Raw genomic sequence first — 27356 nt, forward strand, 5'->3', positions numbered from 1 at the left:
CCCTGCTGCCTGCTGTTCGAAGAGAGAGTGAGAGCGAAACTAAACCAAGAAGCGAGAACGAAGATGGTATTTTCTGGATGAGTATAGAGTGAAATATTATACAATTTTGTGAAAGAAGCTAATATGTCAGCTATTCGAGGAATTTATTGCCAATGTAAGTATATTATTAAAAATTCAATAAATTTATTGCTCTATTAAATATGCTTGTAACATCATTCAATTGAATAAATCCTGAGAAATGTCCCGAAAGGGCAGCCATGTATGATCTATTTTGGACAATCAACCGGCCCAAAAATTTTACTTCAACTTATAGCAATCAGAATAATGAACAATTCTTTACTTGATTTAAAAACAAATTTACTATTATACATTTTATATTTGAATTTGTATTTACTATTTATTTGTCAATTACAGTAAATGTAAACCAACCTTTAACTTGGAAGTACTTTTGCGGGTTAAATTAGCATGCACATTGTAATCAATTTTGTAGATTATAGTTAGAACAATACCTTTATGAATTTTTTACTTTAAAATGACAATTAAATACATTTTTTAAAGTAGTTATTTTACAATTTATGAAAAATTTAGTCTTTTTGCTTAGGCGGTAATTCGATCTTCACATAGAAACCCCCATTTTTAGGTTATGTATGATTATTACATATTTTCAGCTTGCTACATTATTCATTGTTCTATCTGTTATTTTATCCTTGCCTTTGTATGCTTACTGATTTTGAAAGATTGGTTAATAAATCTTGGTAATTTTTATTATAGGTTAATTATATTCATTCAGAATTTCAGTAACGTATCTAATGCCTATTTCTCATCTGCAAGACTTAAAACTCAATTCAGTAGCCTGATGCCTCCAAAAATAGAAACTTAATTAAGGTTTGTATTAAATTAGGACACCACGCTAATTCGTCTGTAGGACACCAGTAGTGTCCGTGTGTGAACCAATCCGGGATGACAATGCTGGTGTCCGGACTATTGTCGTTAGTCTCTTATTATTCCTCATCCACATGGCCCAATGTAGCATGTATGCCAATGACGACTAACGCCAGTTGTGTTAGCTAGCACTGACCTAGGTGTGACCTAGAAATTACCAGGTTGGGCCAACATGTGGACGTTACATCAGGTCAGAGGGTCGCCAAGTGTCCGAGAGAGTCACGAGGAATCAGCTCTTATTGCGCTAATTACACTAGGGTCGCCAAATTATGAAACTATACTGGCCGGCTGGTATCTCACTCGGGTTGCCACCAATCCTGATGTTTAAACGTGCTTTACACTCAGCCTCCAATGGTAGCTCTCTGGCAAGCAACATGCTGATGGCTTGATGTAATACGAGCCAGAGTGTAATGAAACTAATCTCTGCAACACACTTAAACACATTATGTCCCAGTGATGACCTAGCATAGTGTCGTTATGTAATATGTGAGTAATTTTTTTTTTTTAGATTACGTCTTTGGGACCCCAGGATGGAGTATAAGACAAGTCAATAATGAAATCAAGTTTTAAGAAAGGCTACTTTACTTTTTTAATTTCCAGATTAATACTGATTACTGTTTGTATTTTTCACTAGAATGAATTACTGATTAAAACCTCGATACGGTACCATTGTAAACCATAATTTAATCTCATGATTTTTTCTATTCCAGTGGCTCAGCGTGCAATAAGACACATTCTCTTTTGTCGAGAGATCCACACATTACAGGTAAGACAATCATAATTTCGCACCTCGGGAGGAAGACTGTTCCAACTCAAAAAAGTCGTTTATTCAGGCGAGCAGTTTTAAAGTTTTCATAGGTATTCAAACTATGGCTTCGTATACAATGAGCGCTGCTATTCAGAGATTGACAGTTTGGTGTAAGGGTAAGCATTCCTGACTAGCAATTGGGAGGTACCGGGTTCGATTCCCGGGCTGGCAACTAATTTTTGGATAGTAGTTCTCATCGAATTTCCATCTAGCTGTTAACCCTGTTGTCAATGTCTGCAGTAGCATAATGATTTACAGCATTTATTTAGGATTTTCGTTAAATAATAATTAATAATTGTATTCAAACTTGATTTTCTGCCCTTAGAATCACTCAATTTCTCTGATTCCAAATGTTTTAGTTTACTTATTACTTCTTAAAAGTGGCCTGTATTTATGTTTTTATTCATGATATGGCTGAATTGGAATTGAAGACTGTTCTAATCGAAATGGCACAGTCTTCCTGTAAATGATTGCATGGATTTTCAAAATAGGAATACTGAACATCCCGTGATATATAGAATAATTGGAACAAGTTTTGACTTGGAACAGTCTTCCACCGAATAAAGTGCATAGAAACCAACTACAATACACCCTTAGCTCAAAATTGACAATTTTTGAGTTGGAACAGTCTTCCTCACAAAGTGCGATTTGTATCTTTATTTTCCAATTTCTTTTTATCCAGATAGTTAATTAAACATTCGAGTGTTTCTTTACCAAACAAGAACGGGAATTAGAAATATAAAAAAGTTATAGGCGTGAAACTAATATTTCCATTTACTTAACTCCTATTTCCATATGGCATCTGTAATCAGTTGGTTTTGATGTTATTTATATAATATATTATTTGAATTTTTAGAGCCGCAACATATGTTTGGCTAGAAAGTTTACACCAGTGGTCACAACCCAACGTAGATGGTATGCAGAGAAGAAGATATTCGACCGAACGAAGCCACATTGTAACGTTGGTACCATTGGCCACGTCGATCATGGAAAGACCACCCTTACTGCAGCCATAACTAAAGGTCAGTTGATCCAATATTATATTCCATTCAAGCTACATTTAACAGAATACAATCTTATATTTTATAAATTGATGTTATATACAATATACTTTACTTTACTTTTTGATAACTTTACTTTACTTAGTATTTAGAACATGTTAATGTTTAGCTATAGTCCGTTACAATATTGAATCAACGGAAGTTTTTAGAAGAAAATAATGAATTTAATTGATTGTTGACTTTATTTTAAGTCTATGAGGGTGAGATGGTGGAGTTAAGGCGCAGCCGTCCCTCTCTTATACGCTATAAGAATATTTGAATAACTTGAAGAACAGAGAGTCTTGTAAAGAGAGTTGTCGAAGTCTGAAAATTCTAACGTTCCCTTCTCTCTTTATTCTTCATACTTTTCTATATGTTAAAATGAATATAGAATCTTTTAAGCGTCTGGGAGCCAATCATTCTTACTCCACCCGACGTGGCAATGATCTATCACTGCCTCAAATTAGACTCTCCAAGACAAGAAATAGCCATATTTTTCAACAAGCCAAAATTTATAACAATCTTTCTTTAGAAATTAGAGAGCTGCCAATCTATGAATTCAAACAAATTTTAAAAAATAAATTGACAGAGAGTGCATACTATTCGGTAGATGAGTATTTTCAGTCTACAATATTATGAATGCTCATGATGCAACATTTACCTTTTAATTTTTGGTAAAACTGAATAACTTATTAATATGAATTGTAGTTTGTTCCTAAGACTAAGACAAAATAATAAGACAAATCGTTATTGTAATATCTTCATATATTATACGATTTCTTTTATCATTTATGCTTAATTTTATATCATAATTTATCTTTTATTTCACAAGTGTTATATTATTGTTATTATTTTTTGACGTGCTCATACAATGTAAAGTTGTTCTGGCAATAAAGAATCTTGAATCTTGAATCTTATACTCAACCCCTTAATACAATGCTAGAACAATACTAACTAATATTTATAAATTTCCATTGTTTGCAGCATAGAAAAAATATTGCATACAAAGATATTCAATTCAATTTTTCTTCCGTCTGTGACCAGTGTATATAGGCCTACTGGATAGACATTGTCGATTAATAAAACACAAACGTTCAAATATTTAAAATTATCTTAAAATGCCGATCAAAGAGACTGACAGAGTTCACAATCTCGTCCTCGTTCAAGGAATAGAGAGGGAGGTATCTCTCAGGTATAGTAAGGAATATCTCATGGTATAGAGGTTGTTTATGTTCCAAATTTCAAGCCGAGTTTTAGTTATCTGAAGCTGATTACTGTCTGTTATTACCGTCTTGGTCGGGTGAAAGTGTACAAACCTCACAGTATGAGAGACAACCAGTGTCATATAGCTTCACGAAAAAGAACCGCTTTGATTATCAGCTTGAGTTGACAGTGAAATTTGGAACGTGTAAACGCTCATGGAATATCTTCTTATGCTATATTTTCTCTGTGTTCGTTGCCATGCATATTTTATATTCCAAATTCCATTCTTCGAAATAGATGTACATTATTGAATGAATAAATACAAATTCCTTTGATATTTTGCAGTGTTGGCGGACCAGAAATTAGCTCAGCTGAAAGGTTACTCGGATATTGACAATGCTCCCGAGGAAAGAGCCAGAGGAATTACAATTAATGTCGCCCACGTCGAATACCAAACCAAAGTCAGGCACTATGGTCACACCGATTGTCCGGGGCATGCCGATTATGTCAAGGTAACTGTTATCAGTTAAAATTATTATCAGTAAAAATACTTCTATGTATCAGATGGCTTAAAACGAGATGTCAGTTGTAGTGTAACTACCAACCGAGTTGGTTCTAGGTTGAAATGATTGAACTTCAAATTTCTTTTCTATATACCATAATCCTAACACCTTCACAATGACATAAAAAAATCGTATTATTCATCCAAGTTGAATTAAATTATATTTCAAATTAGAATCCTGGACAATGAATCCAGATTAGATCAGTTACAACTTTCTAACTCCGAGCTATCAGGAGGTTGCAACCTGGGCTAAACAATCTGTCTTAAAAGTCAAGGAAATTATTAAATTAATTTATTTTGCAGTTTGGCATCAGTATTATTCATTAAAGTTGAATTAAATTATACTTTTTGTGTAGTTGAGAAGTTGATATTGTGGTAATTATTCACATTGAATGAAAAAGACTAAGAAATTGTCAAAAACCACAGATTTATTGATACTTAGAAAGACCGGTTTCGGTTATTACACCATTGTCAATCTCTGGTAAACTTCAAATTCAATTTCAAAGCAGACATTTTTAAAATGCTTCTTATATGTTATGAAATAGAAATTTGAAGTTATACAAAGGTAAGGAAATTGTTTATCAGAGATTGACAATGGTGTAATAACCGAAACCGGTCTTTCTAAAGCTGCGTACACATACTCGTGCTTCCAACCCGCACCGAGCACGCTCCTCCCCCGTACCGCCCACGTACCACCATCGCACAGCAATCGCTCCGCCTCCGCTCTCTACTCGCACCGATCATGAACGTTACGGAAGATGGTAGATCTTCTCGCGTTCCCCGGTCGAACCATTGTTGCTCGCCGGTCGATCATCAATCGCTCTGCTGGAGTGACGTTCGGTCTTGGAGCGGAACGAAAGTCTGTACGCACCTTTAGTATCAATAAATCTGTGGTTTTTGACAATTTCTTGGTCTTTTTCGTTCAAAATTAAATTATACTTTCAATTGAATACTGGACAACGAATCCAGATCAGAACACTCCAACTTTCTAACTTCGCTGAAGCTATCAGGAGGATACAAACTGGACTAAAGAAACTGTCTTGAAAGCTGAGGAAATTATTAAATTAATTTATTTTGAATTTTGCAGTTTGTCAATAATTATTTATTCTTATCAAAAGCACAGTCCCCCAAGACCGCTGCAATTTTAAGCTTTTTCTCTTGACTCAATTGTAATTTATACTCAACTATAATGATTTATTCCTATCCTTTCTAGAGCCTTCTCTATAGTGAGGTCCAAGTTATAATGGCAGTGTTTGATTAGCAATGGTTGTCTATCAATCCTTGTCTATCATTCAATAAAGTGGATAGAGCGCTATCTCTTTCTCGCTTTGCTGCCAGATCGTCTTCTAACAATGTAGAATTAATAATTATTTAACAAAATATTTCATCTTAATTATGAAATCAAATAGAAATACAAAGAAATTGTCAAAAACCACAGACTTATTGATAGGCTACTTAGAAAGACCGGTTTCGGTTGTTACACCATTGTCAATCTCTGTTTATCAGAGTTTACACCATTCAATGGTGTAACAACCGAAACCGGCCTTTGTAAGTATCAATAAATCTGTGGTTTTTGACAATTTCTTTGTATTTTTATTCAATATGAATTTATTTTTTATTTAATAATTACCACAATATCAACTTCTCAACTACACAAAAAGCATTATGAAATTATTGAAAAATATAATTTCTTGCTTCATAAAATGTAATTGATTATTTTAAACGAGAATGAACTGTTAATATTAGGTACATTAATAAACCTGTATTAGCTACCATCTTTAGAAGGCATTGACAAGACAGAGTATCGGCAACGTTTTTCTCCTATCTTTCTCCACTCCATTATAACGTGGACCTCACTATAGATGATTCAGTCAATCCTGAAGTTTGTATTCATTTTCATGTCCTATCAATGAGATAAAAAATGATAGTTTCGAATGTGACCTGTTTGTGAACAGAACATGATTTCGAATTTGTATTGTTTGTGAACAGAACATGATCACTGGTACGGCGCAAATGGACGGAGCCATCCTAGTGGTGGCGGCCACAGATGGAGCCATGCCTCAGACCAGAGAGCACTTGCTATTGGCCAAACAGATCGGAATCAACCACATGGTCGTATTCATCAACAAGGTAACTCAAAGCAAATCAAATTCGCTACGTTTCAAGTGTAGGCGCAACAAGATAAAAACGCTTAGCCTAATTGATTTTGATTCATTCAATTCATTGGTCAACTGATTCGATTCATTCAATTCATTGATCAGCTGATTCGATTCATTCAATTCATTAGTCAACTGATTCGATTCATTCAATTCATTGGATAACTGATTCGATTCATTCAATAGCGCATGTGAGATGGGAAATGGAAACCTATGATGAATTGATGAAAATTGTTTAGTGAATAAGTAAAAATCCATTTTCCTGCTTATTCATTATAACTTTCAATAATCTTTCATTCGATTGCATCAAGTTGTTCAAAGGTGCAATTGAAAACAATCAATAGATGCAACCAACACCCTATAGCACAATTGCACTATTTTTTTTTCTGTGTCTATTATTGATTGTGACGATTCAATGTTGTGAAGCTTGTCTTTTATATGCAACTACTTAAATAAATGGAATTTGATTGATTTGATTTGATTAGCATCGACGAAAGTTTTAACTCTGCTTCTTATGAGTGTGTTGTCAACAATTCCTTAAAACCTGATTCTTTGTATGTAAGTTTTTGTTCCGAATTTTGAGTGTGCACTCAGAATTTAAGTTTTATCTTCGGATATAAATATATGCTGACGTGTCAAATTCTACCAAGCAGTCTATGATTTTGTATTGTATATTGACGAAAATGAAACTAAACACATTATTGGTTCTATTGTGTGTATGTGGTTTTTTTTGTGAAGATGGTTTCTGAAACTGAGTTTTGTTGATTACAGGTTGATGCGGCTGACGCTGAAATGGTCGATTTGGTAGAAATGGAAGTGAGAGAGCTGATGACTGAGATGGGCTATGATGGAGACAATGTTCCATTTGTCAAGGGATCTGCGCTCTGTGCGCTCGAAGGAAAAAGTCCCGAAATTGGTAAAACATTCAATTAAAACTTGAAACGCTAAATAGAACCAGAAGAGCGTCTTGTCATATTTTTGAGGTAAGAGTTATCCATATTTATAAGGTGGATAACTTGTTCACTTTTGATTTCTGAAGTCTTCTAGGGATGTCAATCCCGGGATCCCGAATCCCTGGATCCCGGTCCATTTTCTATACCTAACGATCCCGGGATTTTCAAGCGTCGATCCCGGGATTTTCGGGTTTAGAAAACCCGTTCTCCCGTTTATCCCAAATCGCCTTTTTTTGAAAAACTTTGGAAATTAAATCATCTGTATCAACCATCTTTAAAACTACTGCACAGTACACACTACGCTAACCAACTGCAGTACAGAGACTGTACTGGAGACTAACTGTACGCACAGTACAGAGACCACTCGCAGACTGAGCCAGTTGCTGGAAACCGGCTACAAGAATGTTCTCTTCATACTTGTTTGCCGGTTGACGCCGGCAGCTCGCGCTTGTTGAGCCGGCACCGGCGTTTACTGTGTACGGGCACACTTGAAACCATGTTAAGTTCTTCTCAAGCCGGGACGCGCTTACAGCGGCTGGTTTTCCGGCGCCGGCAACCAGCTTTCTTTGTGTACGCACCCTATAACTTTCAATAATCTTTCATTCGATTGCATCAAGTTGTTCAAAGGTGCAATTGAAAACAATCAATAGATGCAACCAACACCCTATAGCACAATTGCACTATTGTATTTTCTGTGTCTATTATTGATTGTGAGGATTCAATGTTGTGAAGCTTGTCTTTTATATGCAACTACTTGAATAAATGGAATTTGATTGATTTGATTTGATTAGCATCGACGAAAGTTTTAACTCTGCTTCTTATGAGTGTGTTGTCAACAATTCCTTAAAACCTGATTCTTTGTATGTAAGTTTTTGTTCCGAATTTTGAGTGTGCACTCAGAATTTAAGTTTTATCTTCGGATATAAATATATGCTGACGTGTCAAATTCTACCAAGCAGTCTATGATTTTGTATTGTATATTGACGAAAATGAAACTAAACACATTATTGGTTCTATTGTGTGTATGTGGTTTTTTTTGTGAAGATGGTTTCTGAAACTGAGTTTTGTTGATTACAGGTTGATGCGGCTGACGCTGAAATGGTCGATTTGGTAGAAATGGAAGTGAGAGAGCTGATGACTGAGATGGGCTATGATGGAGACAATGTTCCATTTGTCAAGGGATCTGCGCTCTGTGCGCTCGAAGGAAAAAGTCCCGAAATTGGTAAAACATTCAATTAAAACTTGAAACGCTAAATAGAACCCTTAAATTTATTAGTCCAGTCTTCCTACGTTCAAGAAAGAGCCTTTCTATATGTTTTTATCAAATGAATAAATACTATTATTAGAGACAGTTGAGAAGATATGTTCCATTTTCCAAGGTATCTGAAATGAAATGGAAAAAAATCTTTATTAGGCGGAGTTAGGACTTCAAGTCCTTTCTACCACTCAACCTTGAAAGCTTGGATCTACGCTTGGAAGTATCTGTGCTTGGAAGAAAAAGTCCCGAAATAAGGTGAAGCATCCAATAGAACCATAAAAATCCAAAATAAAACCCCTAAATTGATTCGTTTAGTTTTCCTACAGTTCCTACATTTAAAAATTAAAGACTTTCACGAAGATATTTCAAAGGAATTATTTTTAACTAGCAGGTAACCCGTGCTTCGCAAGGGTGTATTTTAAAACTTGAAAAACTGAAAACTTGATGTAATGAAATCTAGAAGAATTTAAAATCGGCCTATAAGGATCCTCGGTTGATTAAGAATTTATATGCAACATTTCAAGTAAATCAGTCCAGTAGTTCAGATGTGATGATGCATCAAACATAATTTTCCTATCCTTTACACTTGTATACATGTTTAAGCCAGTTCTATTTCGATCATATGATTTGGTTATTTTTAATGAAATCTTATGTACCATCAATGAAATTTAAACATTTATTCTGAAAAATCTAGAAGGAAAATTGCAAATTGGGCTTCGAGGTGCAAGAGATTGATATTTTTAGAATCTATGTGCAAAATTTGGAGATCTAAATCATTCCCGTTTTTCCGGTATGCAATCCACAAGTTGACATGTTTTGATGCGAACAAACGAACACACGAACAAACACAACCCTACTCTCTCTCTTATTATATAGATGAAAGAGGTATGATGTAAATAAAAATAGCTTTTAAAATATTGTTACCTAACGTTATTATTCCACGCTTCGTTCAATTGTGTGTTAGAGTTGGGCGGACGAGCTATTTCTGAATCTAAATTATTCGGAAACTGCGCCAATTTTTTCAGGCGCCAACCCAATCAGCCAATCGGAGAGCTTCCTACCCGCCTGAAAAACGCTTATTATGGTCTCAAACATATTGTGGAAAAGGGTGGTTCACAACTGTTTTCAATTTATAATACCTATTGTATGTCTATTTCTTATGTAGTAAATATTTATTTATTTGTACTGTATTAGAACTCTTAAATTCATGTCGTGTGTCTAGAGGTGGTTGTATTTTCAATTGGCATTTGTTGTAGGTGCTGAAGCGATTTTGAAATTGTTGGAGGCCGTAGACACACACATTCCAACACCTGTTCGTGAACTGGACAAACCGTATCTGATGCCAGTTGAGAGTGTCTATTCCATCCCAGGTATGTTCTTAGTTCTTAAGGCTGTACAAAGGCTGAAAATGAACTTACTACTGGTGATATTTTTCAAAGTTTTTCGATTTGTATATCATCAAACTATCAAATTGGAAAAGTTTTCTCAGGAAAACATTTTTTCCGATGATTACTTTTTGAGATATGAGCGCCTAAAGTTTAAATTTTTGGAACAGAACATTTCAAGTTCGGTAAGAGGTAAATCCATGAGATTTAGAAGATAGATTGATTCTTCATGGTATTGTTGGTCTAATAAAACAAAAATTCTCTGAAAATATCAATTTTTGAGAAAGTTATTCAATTTACCAAAAATAACTCAACTTAGAGTTTTTTTGGTCATTTTTAGTAAATTGAATAACCTTCTCAAAAATTGTTATTTTCAGAAAATTTTTGTTTTATTAGATCAACAAAACCATGAAAAATCCTTCTTCTAAATCTCATGGATTTATCTCTGACCGAACTTGAAATGTTCTGTTCCAAAAATTTAAACTTTAGGCGCTCATATCTCAAAAAGTAATCATCGGAAAAAATGTTTTCCTGAGAAAACTTTTCCAATTTGATAGTTTGATGATATACAAATCGAAAAACTTTGAAATATAATTAATTAATGCAGAGAATCGGCATCGCTATTCTTCTATCTTTATCCACTGCCATTATAGCGTGGACCTCACTATAGTATACTGTTTTATATGGTTTTCTGTTAGATATAATTTATTTTAAACACAGTTTTATTTTTGTCACATCCACAATATTATTACAATTTGTTGAAACTGAATTCCTGTGTACAAATCTACCAAATGTGGATGTGACAAAAATAAAACTGTTTTTTTTTTGTCAATCATAAAGAAATTTCGCAATATCAATTCTTATTCAACAAATTCTATAAGATATCAATTATTTGTTTTAGTTACCATTGTTTTAACATAAATATGTATGCTCATTTTTGTAATATCAGACCGATTATCCATTTAATTTAGTCATTGAGATCAATTATTTATTTATACACAATACAATACGTATACAATTTAGGTAAAAGCAAGGCATTTGCCCAAAATATGTCTGCTTATTTTTAATACCAGACTGCATTATTTATAGACAATACATACAATTCAGGTATAGTGAGGTCCACGTCATAATGGCGGTGGAGAAAGATAGGAGAAAAACGTTGCCAAACCTCTGTCTTGTCAATGCCTTCTATAGATGCTAGCTGATACTGGTTTGTTGATGTAATATTGACGGTTCATTCTCGTTTGAAGTAATCAATTTTGATTTATCAAGCAAGAAATTATATTTTCAATGATTTAATAAGGATTTTTTATAATTGCCATGAAATATTTTGTTAATTATTAATTCTACATCGTTAGACGACGATCTGGCAACAGAGCAAAGCGAGAAAGAGATAGCGCTATCCGCTCTGTTGAATGATAGACAAGGATAGCAATAGTATTGCTAATCAAACACTGCCATTATAACGTGGACCCCACTTTAGAATAATAGTCTACAACCACTGAAAACGATAGGAAAATAAATAAGAACGTTACTTAGTCTTGCAGTATAAAATGTCTTGAATAAAAACACTAGAAGGTTATTGCCTTTGAATTCATGGATGCAAAAGACGAATCTGATTAGTGCTCGTTGACCTGGTGCCAAGATTCTTATAGTGAGGATAAGACCAAGAGGCAGACCAAGAGGTTGACCAAGAGGGTTCAACTACTTGAACCCTAGTTTAAAATAAGATCATTCAAATTCCTGTTTGTTTTGTCGATTGTCAGGCCGAGGCACAGTGGTGACCGGGCGGTTGGAGCGTGGTACACTGAAGAAGGGAACTGAGGTGGAGTTCCTCGGTTTTAACAAGACGCTGAAATCGACGGTGACCGGCCTGGAAATGTTCCACAAGACGCTGGAGGAGGCGCACGCCGGCGACCAGCTGGGCATGCTCTGTCGCGGCATCAAGCGCGATGACGTCAGACGCGGCATGATTGCCTGCAAGCCCGGCTCCATGAAGACCGAGGACCATGTTGAGGCTCAGGTACGAGAAATGCTCACTTTCTAATAATTTAATAATAATAAATATCGGGGCACCGAGCTTTGCTCGCTATTTATTAATTGATAAACAGAACACAATTCTTTAAAATGATTGGGGAAGGACTAACAGGCACAGCCCAAAACTGTTTCTTCCCCGAATTTTGATTTATACACTATAAATACTCCAAAAGTAGGTTATGTTCCATACACTTGAATTTATGTCCAATTTTCAGTTCAAACATTTAAAAAAAAGAAAAGTTATAATTTATATTGTTTACAAACCAAATTGAATAACAAAATAACACTCACTAATCACTTAAAACTGTAAAATAATGATTAACTTTGAAAATTATTATAAATATACTCTTAATTAGAATGATATACCATGTCATGTCAACAAATCAGATTATTTTTATCAAATCGATTAAAATTTCTAGATTAATATTTCTCTTGAATAAGCTAATTGATTGCAAATAGTTGAACAGGTGAACATAATTCTGTCTCTCTTCCACACAGGCACTCACATCTTCTGTTATAGACAGACGACGAAATTATCACCTGTTTTTCCAAGGATGAATAATTATTATCCTTTTCATGTCCTTCAGAGAGTTTTCCCAGGGATGAGACCTAGTGCAATCGAATTTTTATATCTTAAACCTACTATGTTCCAAATTTCGTGAAAATCGTTAGAGCCGTTTTCGAGATCCGTTGAACATAAATAACCAGATATAAAAATAAAAACAAATATACAGAAATTGCTCGCTTAATATAATAGGATATTATTTCTTGTCAGGCCACGAAGGCAAGAGACAACGTCAACGAATGTACATTAATAGTTATTTGTGCAACTAGTGCGCAAAGTGACAATTTGCTGTACCGAAAGAAACGTTTTTACGCCCGAGCCGTAGGCGATGGCGGAATGGTTTCTTGAGTGTAGCAGAGGAACTTTGCGCACGTATTTCACATTAAAATTTTCCTACAGTTACCATTGAATATGAAAAGTGGGTAATTATGGGTAAAATTCCCTGAAATCCATCAAATGTTTTTCTGTATATTTTATTATTAATAAAAACCTAAATTTATTTAAAATTGAATCATGTAGTAAGTAGTAAATGAATGCGAAGGCGGCACTCATGTGGTGGCTGCCGCTGTCATCCACTGTTGTCCACTGCCTTAATATTATAACTTTATTAATATTGGTCAGTGTTACCAACATAATTTTGATTTTCCTGCACTGGTGCTCCATATAACCTACTAACTATTTTGCGTTGTCATGCTGCAAATCTGGAGTACGCAAAGTATTACTTTGCGCACTAGAGCGGAAAAGTGATTCTTTGCGGCCTGCAATCAGTGCAGAAATGACCACTTTTCAGGGTATCTGTAGGAAAAATAAATAAACAGTACCTGACTGTTACGTAATACTATAATATTCATAACACTCTAATCTCCGACACGAAGATGAATCAAGAAACATTAATTTTTCTCTCAAAGAACTCGTCCAGCTTATAAAGTGGGTTTTGTACCAGCCAATCATACATCTTTGCCTTGAATATATTGAGAGGCGCAGTTCGGAGTTCAGGAGGCAGCTTATTACACATTTTTTGGCCAACAATCTCAAAACTGTTCAATGACATTGACAGTCCCTTATGTTTCTTTATTGTATTATTTATTTTAAATATCCATTGAAAGCTATATGAATAGAACTGAGGACTTCTGCTTTCTGCAAATATGGAAGACCGAAGAACTAAATAGCAGAAGGAAATTTGAGGAATGAAAATGTCCAAAAATTGTGCCCAGACCGGGAATCGATCCAGGAACCTCTCCGTTGCCGGCGGAGCGGCTTTAAACATTCGCAAGGTCAAGTGACATTCATGTTATAAAGTCAGTGGAAATGCTAGGACGACAGAGTTGCCACTTTTCCTTTTTTCCACCACCTTCCATAGGAAATAGCTGTGATTCCAGTCATCTTGTTATTTCTGATCTAAAATTAATTATTATGAACAATTCTATCTCAAATACATTGTATGAATCAAGATATATCATGATTTAATGATTAAATTTCTTGATTCAGTTTAAATATTCTGATATTTAGAGTTACATTATAGTTTAAATACTCTGACAAAAATTCAAATTATAGTATTCTTGTTATAATGAGTTTCTCCTCCTGTGTATTTCACTCTAAATATCGGGACATCGAGCTTCGCTCGTTATTTTTATTTATTGATAAACAGATTACAATTATTCTCTAAAATGATCGTGTCTATATTCTACAGCTGGCTATACGTCAGCTTATGAATTTCGGGGATGCGATATTTTGATTTTCCACAGAATCACTCGCTCACTTTTCAGTATCCACAGATAACGAAAGTCTCAGCTTTTTCAGCCAAGGATGAATTATCATATTAATGTCGTTCAGCGAGTTTTCCCAAGGATGAGACCTAGTGCAATCGAATTTTTATATCATAAACCTACTATGTTCCAAATTTCGTGAAAATCGTTAGAGCCGTTTTAGAGATGCGTTGAACATAAATAACCAGATATAAAAATAAAAACAAATATACAGAGATTGCTCGCTTAATATAATAGGATTTCATTCCACCTTTACTCTTTCTCTTAAGCTATACTCTTTCTAAAAGTATAGCGTTTATAGTCACACTTCTTCTTTTTCCTATTAAGGTCTACCTCCTGAACAAAGAGGAAGGCGGAAGAGAAAAGCCAATCACCCGTTTTTTCAAGATACAAATGTTCTCGAGGACGTGGGACTGTGCCGCTCAGGTTAACATGGATAAGGACATGGTCATGCCAGGAGAGGACATCAAGTAAGTTCACTTTCAGTTTTAGTTCAGTTCAGTGCCAGTTTTTCAATTTATCAATTTGTTAACTGCAATGCTAGGAGAAGACATCAAGTGAGATCACTTTCAGTTTTAGTTCAGTTCAGTGCCAGTTTTCAATCTACCAATTTGTTAACTGCAATGCCAGAAGAAGACATTAAGTTAGTTTACTTTCAGTTCAGTGCCAGTTTTCAATTTATCAATTTGTTAACTGCAATGCCAGGAGAAGATATCAAGTGAGTTCACTTTCAGTTTTAGTCCAGCTCAGTTCCAGTTTGCAATTCACCAATTGTCAACTGCAATAAAATACCGTAATCATCATAACCAACTCCCTTTCAACTAGACATTGTAATCTGATTCTCTGATCACTGTTGAAATAATATAAGTTTATTACACATTAAAATAATTATTAGGATGGCTACTAACGACAGTAAAATTGTGTTGAACTTGTGTCTACACACATGCATGTTGTTTCATTAGCGAAAGGCTTTGAAAAAAGCTGCTTCTAACAAAATAAACAATCAATACACCACTAAAAATGACTAATTATAATGATACAAAAATAATTCAACCTCAAATAGAGTAGGTTTTAGAGTAGGTAGTATAGTAAACAACAAAACTTGTAGATACAAAAACCTAACCTCCAAAAATAGTGTTCGAAGTCTTTACCTGTGATGACACAAGAATGTATGACGACATGTGTGTACACACATGTTCAACACACTTATCCTGTCGTTAGTGGCCACCCTTAAGGCTGTGCAAAGGCTAAAAATAAACTTTCTACTGGTTATATTTATCAAAGATTTTTGATTTGTATATCATCAAGCTATCAAAATGAAAAAGTTTTCTCAGGAAAATATGTTATTCCGATCATTACTTTTTGAGATATGAGCGCCCGAAGTTTAAATGTTTGGGACAGAACATTTCAAATTTGGTTAGAGATAAATCCATGAGATCTAGAGGATGAATTCTTCATGGTATTGTTAATCTAGTAGAACAAATATTTTCTGAAAATATCAATTTTTGAGAAAGTTATTCAATTTACCAAAAATAACAACTCAACTAAAAGTTATTTTTGGTCATTTTTAGTAAATTTTATTACTTTCTCAAAATTTTTTTATTCTATTACATCAAGAATATCATGAAAAATTTAGCCTCTAAATCTCATGGATTTATCTCTCACCTAATTTGAAATGTTCTGTCCCAAAAATTAAAAATTCGGGCGCTCATATCTCAAAAAGTAATGATCGAAAAAAAACTTTTTCATTTTGATAGCTTGATGATATACAAATCGAAAAACTTTGAAAAATATCACCAGTAGAAAGTTTATTTTTAGCCTTTCCTTTGCACAGCCTTAAATTCTATACTTGCCATCCTTCTAAAGCTGGGCATCAGCAAACGGGATTATTTTGGATCGCCAGCTCTTGATAACTTTACATTCAACTCATTTTTTCATAGCTTCTCATAACTTGGCATTTTATGATTGCTAGTAAATATTAATCTCTACCATATTGATCTTGTTAGTTCTGCATATGAAAGTATGATGCCTAGTTGCACAAAATCTGTTGGATTTTGTAAGTTTTTATTATTATTATCATTAAAACTCACAAAACAAGAAAAACAAAATGACAAAGAATTACAAAACAAATAAAATACAATAATATGTTTCAAATATAAAAAAACATGGGCTTTGTGGTTGGGTGTGTTGGAGAAGAGAAAAAAAAGAGAGGAAGATACCCAGTCAACTATGGTTTCCCATGTAATAGGCAGGCAAAGAAGAGAAGAGAGAACAGGAAAAAAGGGAAGGGAGAAATGGGGGGGAAGGAAGAAAAACAGAGGTACGCAAAATAAAGGTAAGCGAGTCCACTGAAAAATGAAAAAAAAACAATGCTGTAAAGAGACTTCTCTGATGGTTGTAAGTTATAAGTATTCTAAACATTTTAATTAGGATGTGTGTTTTTTTACAGAATGACGCTAAAACTGATCAGACCGATGGTTCTGGAACAAGGCACGCGCTTCACACTGCGCGATGGCTCACAGACCGCCGGCACCGGTGTGGTCACCAAGTGCCTGCCGAAGTTGTCCGAAGATGACCGACTCAGTCTGCACGACAGCAAGAAACGACGAGAGAAGAAGGCAGCTCTAGCCGCTGCTGCAGCTGCCGAAGCCGCGGCTGCTACCAAGGCCGGCTAAGGGTCACGTGACTCCTCAATCAGTCACGTGATCTACCAAACATTGTCTCCCGGTGTTAAACATTGGACAGAGCAGACACTCACTGTGTCTCAGTATTCTCTCTGTAGTTGAACAGCCTCCTAAATGTACATTATTTTATATGATTTACTTTCTCATTTAGACATTGTGATAATGATAGACACATTGAAGATGCATTTCTAGTATATGTTCGAGGTTGGATTGGAAGATGTGTTTATAGTAGGAACATGCGTGTTTAGATTGAAATGATGTGTAAAGTTACAACATGGCTATTGATGCATATTTGATACAACACAGAATGTAACAAATGCTACTCTTGGCACTCAGGTCGAATACGCATTATAATCTCAGAGTTATAATACATAATTTTCATTTCATTGGAAATAATGGTTTAATATGCAATATTATAATTGTTCAGATATGAATTTTGGGTCTCTCTGGAACCAAATAATAGTCTATGCATACCATACTTTTCAGTGTTGAATTTTACCACTTTGTTTCTCTGAAGGTGGCCAGCCATCACTAGCCATCTGTTATGAATATTTTTTTGATAAATATTATGTTAAACAATCAATTGCTTGTGTTTTATTTGAATGTTCTATTTCAAGTTGCCATTGAATTTTCGCTTTAGAATACACTATAATTGAGTTCCTTGTGACACAGGCATGCTAGAAATGGAATTAATTGAAGAATTTGGTATCACAGATTTTGTGAATATTTTATTGAGGTTGAGAATGTTAATGTCTGAAATCTAAAACATTATAGGTAATGTATCTTTCTTATTATAATAATGAAGTGATGGATGACGCAATACTACAGAATTGGAATAGGATTCACCTGTGATTTGATGGAAATCACATGAAACGGTCTGTTTCATGGCCATATCAACTATGGGATTGCACTTTGGGGTCATGCAAGTGGATGCCAGAGGATTCTCCTTCTACGGAAGAGAGTGATTCGCATCATAACATCACCACCATACTTGGAGCATTGTCGCCCGCTGCTCAGGAGGCTGGGAATACTCACTGTCTTCAGTCAATATGTGCTGAGCTCCCTTGTGCTTCTGAAAGCCCAACTTCACACACTCTAAGCAAGAGGCCAGATCCACAACTTCTCAACTAGAGGGAGAGACAACATCGACCTTCCCTACTCAAGATTGGCTAAGCTGCACACCTGCTATCCAATGCGCACATTGAAGATTTTTAATAAACTTCCACTGCAGGTGCGAGAGTTGGAAGAAAAAGTGTTCAAGAAGGTGCTCCGAGAGAAACTCATTAACCTCCCTCTCTATTCCTTGAATGAGAAGGAGATTGCAAACTTTGTCAGTCTCTTTGATCGGCCATCTTGAGATAACTGTAAATATTTGAACTTTTGTGTTTTATAAATCGACAATGTCTATCCAGTATATACACTGGTCACAGACGGATGAAAAATTGAATTCAATTAAATATGAGATATAATAAATTGTATTCATGTGTATTCGAGTAACCGTGAGGGTATCATGGGAAGGATAAAGGTGCGTACAGACTTTCGCTCTGCTCCGCAACCGAACGTCACTCCAGCAGAGCGATTGATGATCAACCGGGGAGCAACAGTGGTTCGACCGGGGAACGCGAGAAGATCTAACATCTTCCGTAACGTTCATGATGGGTGCGTGGGCGTAGCGACTGTGGTTCGATGGAGGAAAGAAGGCGGTACGAGGACGGAGCGTGCTCGGTGCTGGTTGGAAGCGCGTATATGTGTACGCAGCTTTATATGGAAGAAGGGTATCATGGTTGATACAATATATTTCTAAATGGAAAAGGAATCGCACCCACGACCAGGTGCTGTGATAATTTAAGTTTAGTTTAATTTTGTCACATAAAGCTGATAAATAATCAATAGCCTGAAGTTGCAAAGCTGCTTGCTATGCTGGCTTGTCGTTCATAAGAAGGAAATAATACCCATAAAATCCTGTCACATCTTTGAAAACAAAAATTAAGATTGCTAACAATCTCTATTCGACAATGTAAGCGTGATCAAAATTTGATCAAATTTAATTATGTATTTTGGCCGGCCGGTAGTGATTGAATTATGGGGTGACTACCAAAAAGGTTCTTCACACCACAGAGGAACAAAACCATACAATATAGGTTTCACTTGGGACACCGGCTTGGATACCGCTGGGGAAGAATTCAAGATTCATTTATTGGGCAGAACACTTTAACAAAAATGTTGAAATTGTTGACATAGTCAACAACTCAATAAAAAAATTCTAAAATATAACAATAAACGTTGATAGTCGTCACAGTCACATCGTAATATATACTGTACAAAAATAAGACAAAGATCAGCAAATTCTATTTAAGAAACAAATATAGTGATCGAGTGTAATACCAAGGTTTGTGGTACTAGAACATTTTTAATTATATCAATATTCATTTTTAGACTAAATAATTAACTACCCATTCAATAAGTAGTAGCTTTGATTATAGATACGTATCCATAGTCAAAAGTAGTAGTAATCTATGAAAATAAATCAAGTAGCTTAGAATATACTCTTCGAAGAACTGATGGTTGTTTCCTATCAATTTGAGCAATTTCGATTCTTCCATCATTGTAGTGTCAAGACAGGCTAACTTGAGAAGAGGTCTGAATATTCCAATATCATAATACTGTTTTGAGTAAAAAGTTGGTAAGCTAATGCAACTTGATTTCTTATCAAATTTTGTATTATTTTTCAATTTAAATAATAGAATTTCCCAACATGGCTACAGATTTGCATTTTTGCGAAATTAATTCCATATGAAATTGGAATGATCTAGATGGCGTTGGAAATGTCAGTCCAATTCTAGGTAGCCGTACTAGCAGAAGAGATTGGAGTATGTAGTGTATTTACGATGAATCACGTTGACATTATTTATTGCAATTATTTGGGTTCAGAGATAATTTCAATGGAATTAAAATCAGTTTCAAATGGAGGTCGTGAGTTATAGTATTAATGTGTGCTGGACGTTCTGTTGATGATAATTAATCTTCAAATTAGGAGGTGCGGCCATGTTAACTTGGAACAGGACATTTTAGTTTTCCGCCTGCGGGTTAGACCTACTTAATTCACAGGATGCCATGTAATTTGAAGACAAGATATATACCAGCTACGTTTGCTTGGATTTTATTGCTAGGCACGACAGCTTTATTCTATTGTTTCCCGTAAGTACATTTAAGTATATTATACACTCCGTATACGTATTCAAGTGGTGTAGAGTAGAAGCATCAAGTTTGCTCATTTCATCTATTTTTATTCACATTTATTGTTTCAGGTCTATATGTTTTGTTATTTTATTCTCAATGCATTTTATGCATTTCACCAATAAAGTTTTCATTGAAAATTCTACTTACTTGAGCGATTGCTATCTACTAGGTTATGTACGGGTTTGTTTTTTGTTTTGTTGTCCCAAAGTTTGACCCCACTTGCTGATCTGTCAAGGGATAATAATTATCATGTATTAGAGTTGTAGTGTTGGAAGCTTTTCATTTCATTATTTGGGATGAATTAATTGCAGAAGTTTTTAATTCTGGTAGGCTTACATACATCTTGTTCCTACAAAAGCTAATTAGCATTGATTGCCGTATTCCGATACCTGGCTACTGGAACTATGGTTCTCGAGTTCTTCCAAGAATTATTATTTATTCCATCTCCGCAGTTATATATTGATACGCACTAGTATGTAACAGAGCCTAATAATTATGAGCTGTTATTAATGAATATCATAAAACGTTCAATGTTTAAAACAATAATTATGACAGGTATTTCTAATGAAAACTAAAAAATTGATCTTTCTAGTTTTATGATTATGCTAGATTTCTGATAGCTTTTAATAAGATTTTAAAGTTATTCTTTGACTAAAGAATTACATAAATTTTGTAAATATGTATCAATCAATCTTGTAATAATCCTTTATTGTCATGAAACACAAAGTGTTGTAACAAATGTAAAAATTAAAAACGGTCAAAAATATTTGCATCACAAAATTGGCAAATAGTAATAAACAGCAGTAATCAATGTTTATAATTTAGTAGTAGGAAATGTAGTTTGCCATGGCTATAGCACAAGAGCAAAGAGTTCAGCTGTATATCAGTACCCTGCTCACAGACTGACACTTTTGGAAAAAGGACCATATTATTCGGGACTGAAGCTCTTCAATTGTCTACCTGAAAGAATACGGTTATGTGGTATTCATAGGCTTTTCTTGTCTTCAATTACTAATATACTTGTGGAAGCGTGTCCCTATACCATGGAGGAATGTTGTGGTGCCTTCATACTTTGAGTTTATGCAGATGCATACACTTTGCATAGAAAAATGTTCATGACATGTTACATGCCACTTGAGCTCTGCTCAGATATGTGGCTTCACGTAACAAATGACAATAATAATAATAATAATAATAGTGCATTGTCTTATAAAAACCGATTAGAAGTATAGGTAGGTAGTTGAAATTTAGTTTTGTCTATAGCAAAAATGTTTTATATTGTGTGCGATTAGTCCATGATTTTGAAATCGATTTTCAATATGTACCCCTACATTTTTTCTCTCAACATTATCGTGAATTAAATAATCCCATTCCAACACAATTATTAGTCCTATTATGTGACAACAAGCAATAATTATGAATAATAATTGTAATATTTTAAATCTAATTGTGAAATAGGTTGTTTATTCCAACAAAAAATATTGTAGTATATACTATTCAGTTTGAATTGTACAACATTACTTTATTAATCAGGTCACTAATTAGGCAACTTACCTCATTGACAACAGCTATAATCTCACCTTGTTTCTTAAGAAAATCTTACCTTATGATTTAAAACTATTGAAGAACAGCAAAGTAATTTAGTTTTAGACCCAAAATTTACGAGCGTCTCAGACGCGCTGAATTTTTTCAACTCGTTGGTCGGATGCATTGTCTCTTATAGGATAAATTATAGACGAAATATAAGAGCAAAATAGACGCTCCCCATAAGTAGCCATGCATTTCCTGAAAACGCGCGAATCAAATTCAGTGTGTAAGACGTCTGTATAGGCCTTAGATATTTTCTGATATGGCATAAGACATATACTGTATTAGATCCTAGACGTAGATTTGTTTTGAGTTGGAACGTGATAGGGGATGTTGGGCTAACTCGTGGTCAACCAGTCAGAGAAAAGTTCGCTGTGTTACTACCGGTCCAATATCGTTAGACAAGAAATTAAATAGTAAATGGTACGCAATACATTTCTAGATTTTTGATTATGAAAACTTTTATTTATAATTCAAATTTTTTTCTCTTTCAATTCTTCCCAAAATATTTATTGTTATTCTACCCTATTTCACTTTACCTTGTTCAAGTCTTTATTTAAAAGAAGGCGTTTCTTTGAAGATAATGCGATGACCAAGCGCTGTGCTTTATTTTATTTCCATTAAAATGTAATTTTAAGCCAGACCGAACAATTTTCATCAAACAAAACATAATACGTTTCAGATTCCTGTTATAAAATCTACCTTTTCAATTTAAATATTAATAATTGAAAGAATAATACGTTGATATTGTCAATACCACTATATTCGAAAATTAATTCATATTAGAGAACCAGGTATTGACAATATCAACTTCTTATTCTTTCAATTATGGAGAAATACCACAACATCTCATGCCATTATTAAATACGGTATTAATAGTGCACATGAAGCAGAAAATTTGCTTGACGGCTTTATTGTTTATGACAATGAATTCCCATTATAATAAACCGCATGATCATAACATTGACATTTTTATCTTGTCTGACAAGATAAGGTTGCTTATTTTGCATACGAAATTGTTGCATAATTCATTAGTTTACATTTTAAATAAGTTTCAATACATTATCATCATCATCCTGGTTAACAGTTCTCTCTGACTCACTCTCTCTCCCTCGTTTCCAATAAACCTGTAATAACGAGTTTTAAGTCATTTTTCTGTCATGATCGTGTTTATTTTTTAGCAGTAACATCCTTGTATTAAAATCTCGATTGTGGCCAATTGTATAGCATGTCTGATAACGGTAAAGTTTTCCAAGAATGTTATTAATAATTGTAATGATAGTAGGCTAATTTTAAATGGTATTCGAATAATAAATGGTATGCCCCGTGGTAGTCTGCTATCTTATCGCTTAGATAAGTTGAGAGGTATACAAGTAATGAGTGCACTTATTACTCACGTTAAAAGGGTGACCACACTAGAGGGACCGATTTATACACTATGTTAACGTGAAATTAATTTCAATTCAAAACAGACCTGTAATCTTGTAGAGATTCTCCTTGGATATTTTATTTGAAATTGTAAGGCTCAACTCACACTTACGCGACTCAGGTCGAGAAGAGACTCGACTAGTCGATAGCATGTGTTTCCAAATGGTGACATTCTAGTCTCCGCAACGTATAAGTTACCGCGACGTGCACCATTTGAGTTTCCGCGACGTCACCATTTGAAAACACATGCTATCGACTAGTCGAGTCTCTTCTCGACCTGAGTCGCGTAAGTGTAAGTTGAACCTTAGTCTTATTTTTTTAGGTAACATTCTGGGAACAAATTTATTTGAAAAATTAAAATTGATTTCTATAATCTAATCACAGTAAATATTATTCCTTATAATTTAATATTACAATAGTCCGTTCACAGACAATGTCAATTTCTACCAATAATTGAAAAAAATTGTTAGATGCAGGACCAAAGAACATTTGAATATACTATAGAACATTTTCCAATTTATTTTTGGAAGATAGTTACTGCTGGTGCACATGGAACGCCAAATATTTGTTGCAATTAATTTCAATTAATCAATCAATGTCTGCTAGGAGAGTGAAGATTGATGACTTGCGCAATATCATTGCGAATTGCCATTTTAAAGTTCAATCAATGATGATTCATTTTCCACATTGATAGAGATTGATGAATCACTATCAATTGTTTTGAAATTGAGCGATCATTTTTTGTTGCGATGCCAGAATGCATAATATGTTCATGTTTTCCTCTTTTCAGTAGAGGAATATTTACTGATTGTTCAAATAATTTATGTGGGTACGTTATGTATTTACAGCTCAGAGCTCACTATATTCGTCAATGAAGTTTGTGAGATCCTAAAAAGATCCTAAAATAAAAAAACTTGTCTATAAATGATCCAACCCCTTAAGTTAAACTCCGGGGTTTAACTTGAACAAGGATAAGTTAAACCTAACTTATCCTTAACCTTGTCTTAGACAAGGTTTAAGACATTATCAAGTCTTTCAATAAAAAACTTGTCAATAAATAATCCAACCCCTCAAGATTTGTCTTATATAAGTTCATTCAGAATTCTTTTATATATTTTTCATAATTTAAGAATTTATTTTGACAATTGAGAAAGGGGTAATCACCTGAAACCGTTCATGCCTTGAAGGTTACTATAATAATAATAGCCGTGATAAATAAATATCGTAAATTTTATTCAAACAAAAGTTATTTCAAACAAAATCTATTTACAAAATAAACAAAATTAAATAATCTAAACAATAATCTTAACAAAATGTTTGTTATTTCAAACAAAATCTATTAGCATTACCCATATAAAAATTAATTGAGTTCATTCAGTTTTATCCTAATGTGTACAATAGGATACAATCAGAAGAATGAATTTATTTCTTGTTTGTCAGTTTCATGTACACGTTAATCTGTCGGTCCCGGCTGCCTGAAAAAAGCAGTCGTTAGGTCATTTAAGAGGCCCTGAAATTGATCAGTTGTGACCTGAAAACTCTGACACCAGACCTGACCCAGCCAGGTCACTCGATATTATTATTACGTGTGAATGGTAATAATAATAATAATTCTGTCATCCCAATCTTATTTGTATTATTTGACCGACTTCTCAATACTATTAAATAAATAATTTGTGATAGCCTATCAATGAATTTAGTTCATTAGTTTAATAACTACAACGAGTACCGTTCTCCTGATGCTAAAAATAGTTTCTGGTGATACCAGAATACTATTCTAGTATATCATTCAAGTACATATTGTGTGCCTTGGCTAAGAAAGCGTCCTTTCTTATCTATAGCGTTGCTTGGCAACCAATTAGAAAGCTGAGATCGGCTATTTGAAATAGAAGAACGTAACCACTGCTATAGAAGTCTAATTATTACATTCACCCACTTCTCTTCATCATTGCCCAATTACCAATTTGTGTGGCTTCTCTTGGGGGCTTCTAAGCTCTAAGCTCTAACAATGTCTTGTTTAAGCTCAGTGTAGCTAATTCTTCAAGATATTGGTCCAATCGAAAATGTAACAGATGTAAATGTGATAGGTACTTGTTAGTGTAAAATGTGATAATTTTTTATTTTGATTACGTCAAATTGGATAGAAAATTCATGTCCCAACAAATTCTTCTAAAATAATTCCGAAAGTAGAATCTGTACTATGTTTATTTTCCATTTAATATAAACAAAACATCTAATTTATTTTATTCATTTACAATGCAAATGACACTAATGTAATAACATTGAAAGATGAAATAATAAGGTAGTCCTTGTGCTATTTTTCTTCTAAATTTTTGGGTGACAAAGTCCAAGATAAGGTTAGAATTTCACGGTACAATTTTTATAGAATTTTAGTCCAAAATAAACATTAAAACTATAAATTTTGAATTTAGATGGCTTGAATTAATAAATTAATTAGAAATATTCCACTCAATTGCCACTTGTAACGAATAATATTGAGTTATTTAAGAAAATTTGGAACCATTCAAAAAACACAAACTTGTAAACACTAAAGCTGAATAAAGTACGTACTTGATAACTTTTCAAAAGATCCCATTTCGTTACATTTTTGTTACTTCGTCTCACTCATTTTTTCGTCGCTTTCCTTTCTTCGAGTAGTGAACCTTCTATTTTCATTTATTTCACTTATAAATTGCAAGTAGTTCTGTGAACAGTAGACCTCACGCAGTTTTCTCATCCACAAGTATCTGGTGTCAGCTGTTCACCGGCTTCTCCAGACATCTGTGTAATGCATGCAATGAATAATCCACTTGTCAGCTGATATACATCGACGCGCAGTTAAAAAAGGAATATTCCTGCCAAATCTCATTGAATTCTATCAACGCGTTTGGCCGTAAATGTGTTACATACATACCGACGAGAAGAAAATCCGAGTTAAAACATAGACCTCACTGCGTTCAGTCAATTATTTTTCTGTTGTCTTGTTTACTTTCTTTATTTGTATATTTTAGTATATTTCTCATGTCTTTCTTTACAACGTCAAGTTGTAGTTGAAAAATGTCTTATACTATAGCCTACTATAAAATGACGGAATCCGTTGTTGATGATACACCGTTGACATTTTTGTCAAAACTTCACCATTCTAATCAAATTAATAAGGATATATTTTTATATTAAAAAAGGATGCAAGAGATGTACTTTATGTGAGAAATTGGAGGGCGGCGGCAAGGGATCGATATGGTTGGAGAGGCAGGACTGAGGAGGCCAGGGTTCGATTTGGGATGTAGGGCCATCGAAGAAGAAGAAGAATATTTATTTATATTAAACAGCTCCTATAGTAAGAAAAATAAGAATAAGAAATAAGAATACTTTTATTCCATTAAGGCAATATACAATGCAATAGGAAACGTCAATAAATATAACAAGAGGTCAATAAACATCAAGAAAAAAATAACAATCATTATAGAAATATGAATTTGAGGATATAAAGCACTATGAGAATCAATAAAAGCAATACAAGAGAAATGACAACAATTCCTAAGTCTAAAAATAATCTAGCACGGGCAGATGAATGAACTCAAAAAAGGAATAAATGGGATTCTCTAAAGGAGATTCTCCAATCTTTTCTTGAATGAAGCAAGTGGTAGTTCCCTAGTATAGTTTTCAATGTTGGGAACTTCATTTTTAGGCAGCTTAATTAATTTGCCAATTATTATTATTATTCGAATTTATTTAATTTTCA

General features: G+C 34.2%; 2 protein-coding genes across 3 annotated transcripts in view; both read left to right on the forward strand.

Annotated features, from left to right (window-relative positions):
- On the forward strand, positions 1-17942 carry LOC111044293 (elongation factor Tu). The gene is made up of 10 exons (XM_039436416.1): positions 1-154; positions 1653-1708; positions 2607-2772; positions 4339-4505; positions 6545-6685; positions 7483-7627; positions 10179-10292; positions 12074-12330; positions 15003-15145; positions 17125-17942. The coding sequence occupies exons 1-10, from the start codon at positions 124-126 to the stop codon at positions 17348-17350; spliced, it is 1446 nt and encodes a 481-aa protein (XP_039292350.1). The 5' UTR covers positions 1-123; the 3' UTR covers positions 17351-17942.
- Positions 17943-20191: 2249 nt separating this feature from the next.
- The window catches only part of LOC111044295 (palmitoyltransferase ZDHHC5-B), a 71073-nt gene continuing 63908 nt past the window's right edge, over positions 20192-27356 (forward strand). For both annotated transcript variants that reach the window (XM_039436417.1, XM_039436418.1), the window contains exon 1: positions 20192-20557. In XM_039436417.1, coding sequence (XP_039292351.1) covers positions 20469-20557 — 89 coding nt within the window. In that variant the 5' untranslated portion in view covers positions 20192-20468. The remainder of the gene's footprint in view (positions 20558-27356) is intronic.

Source organism: Nilaparvata lugens, chromosome 10 (assembly GCF_014356525.2).
Source record: "Nilaparvata lugens isolate BPH chromosome 10, ASM1435652v1, whole genome shotgun sequence".
NCBI classification, from domain to species: domain Eukaryota; kingdom Metazoa; phylum Arthropoda; class Insecta; order Hemiptera; family Delphacidae; genus Nilaparvata; species Nilaparvata lugens.

Coding starts and splice junctions, on each gene's coding strand:
- LOC111044293 (XM_039436416.1), top strand. CDS start 124: ATGTCAGCTATTCGAGGAATTTATTGCCAAT. Junction 2,773..4,338: donor TACTGCAGCCATAACTAAAG/GTCAGTTGATCC, acceptor GATATTTTGCAG/TGTTGGCGGACCAGAAATTA. Junction 7,628..10,178: donor AGGAAAAAGTCCCGAAATTG/GTAAAACATTCA, acceptor CATTTGTTGTAG/GTGCTGAAGCGATTTTGAAA.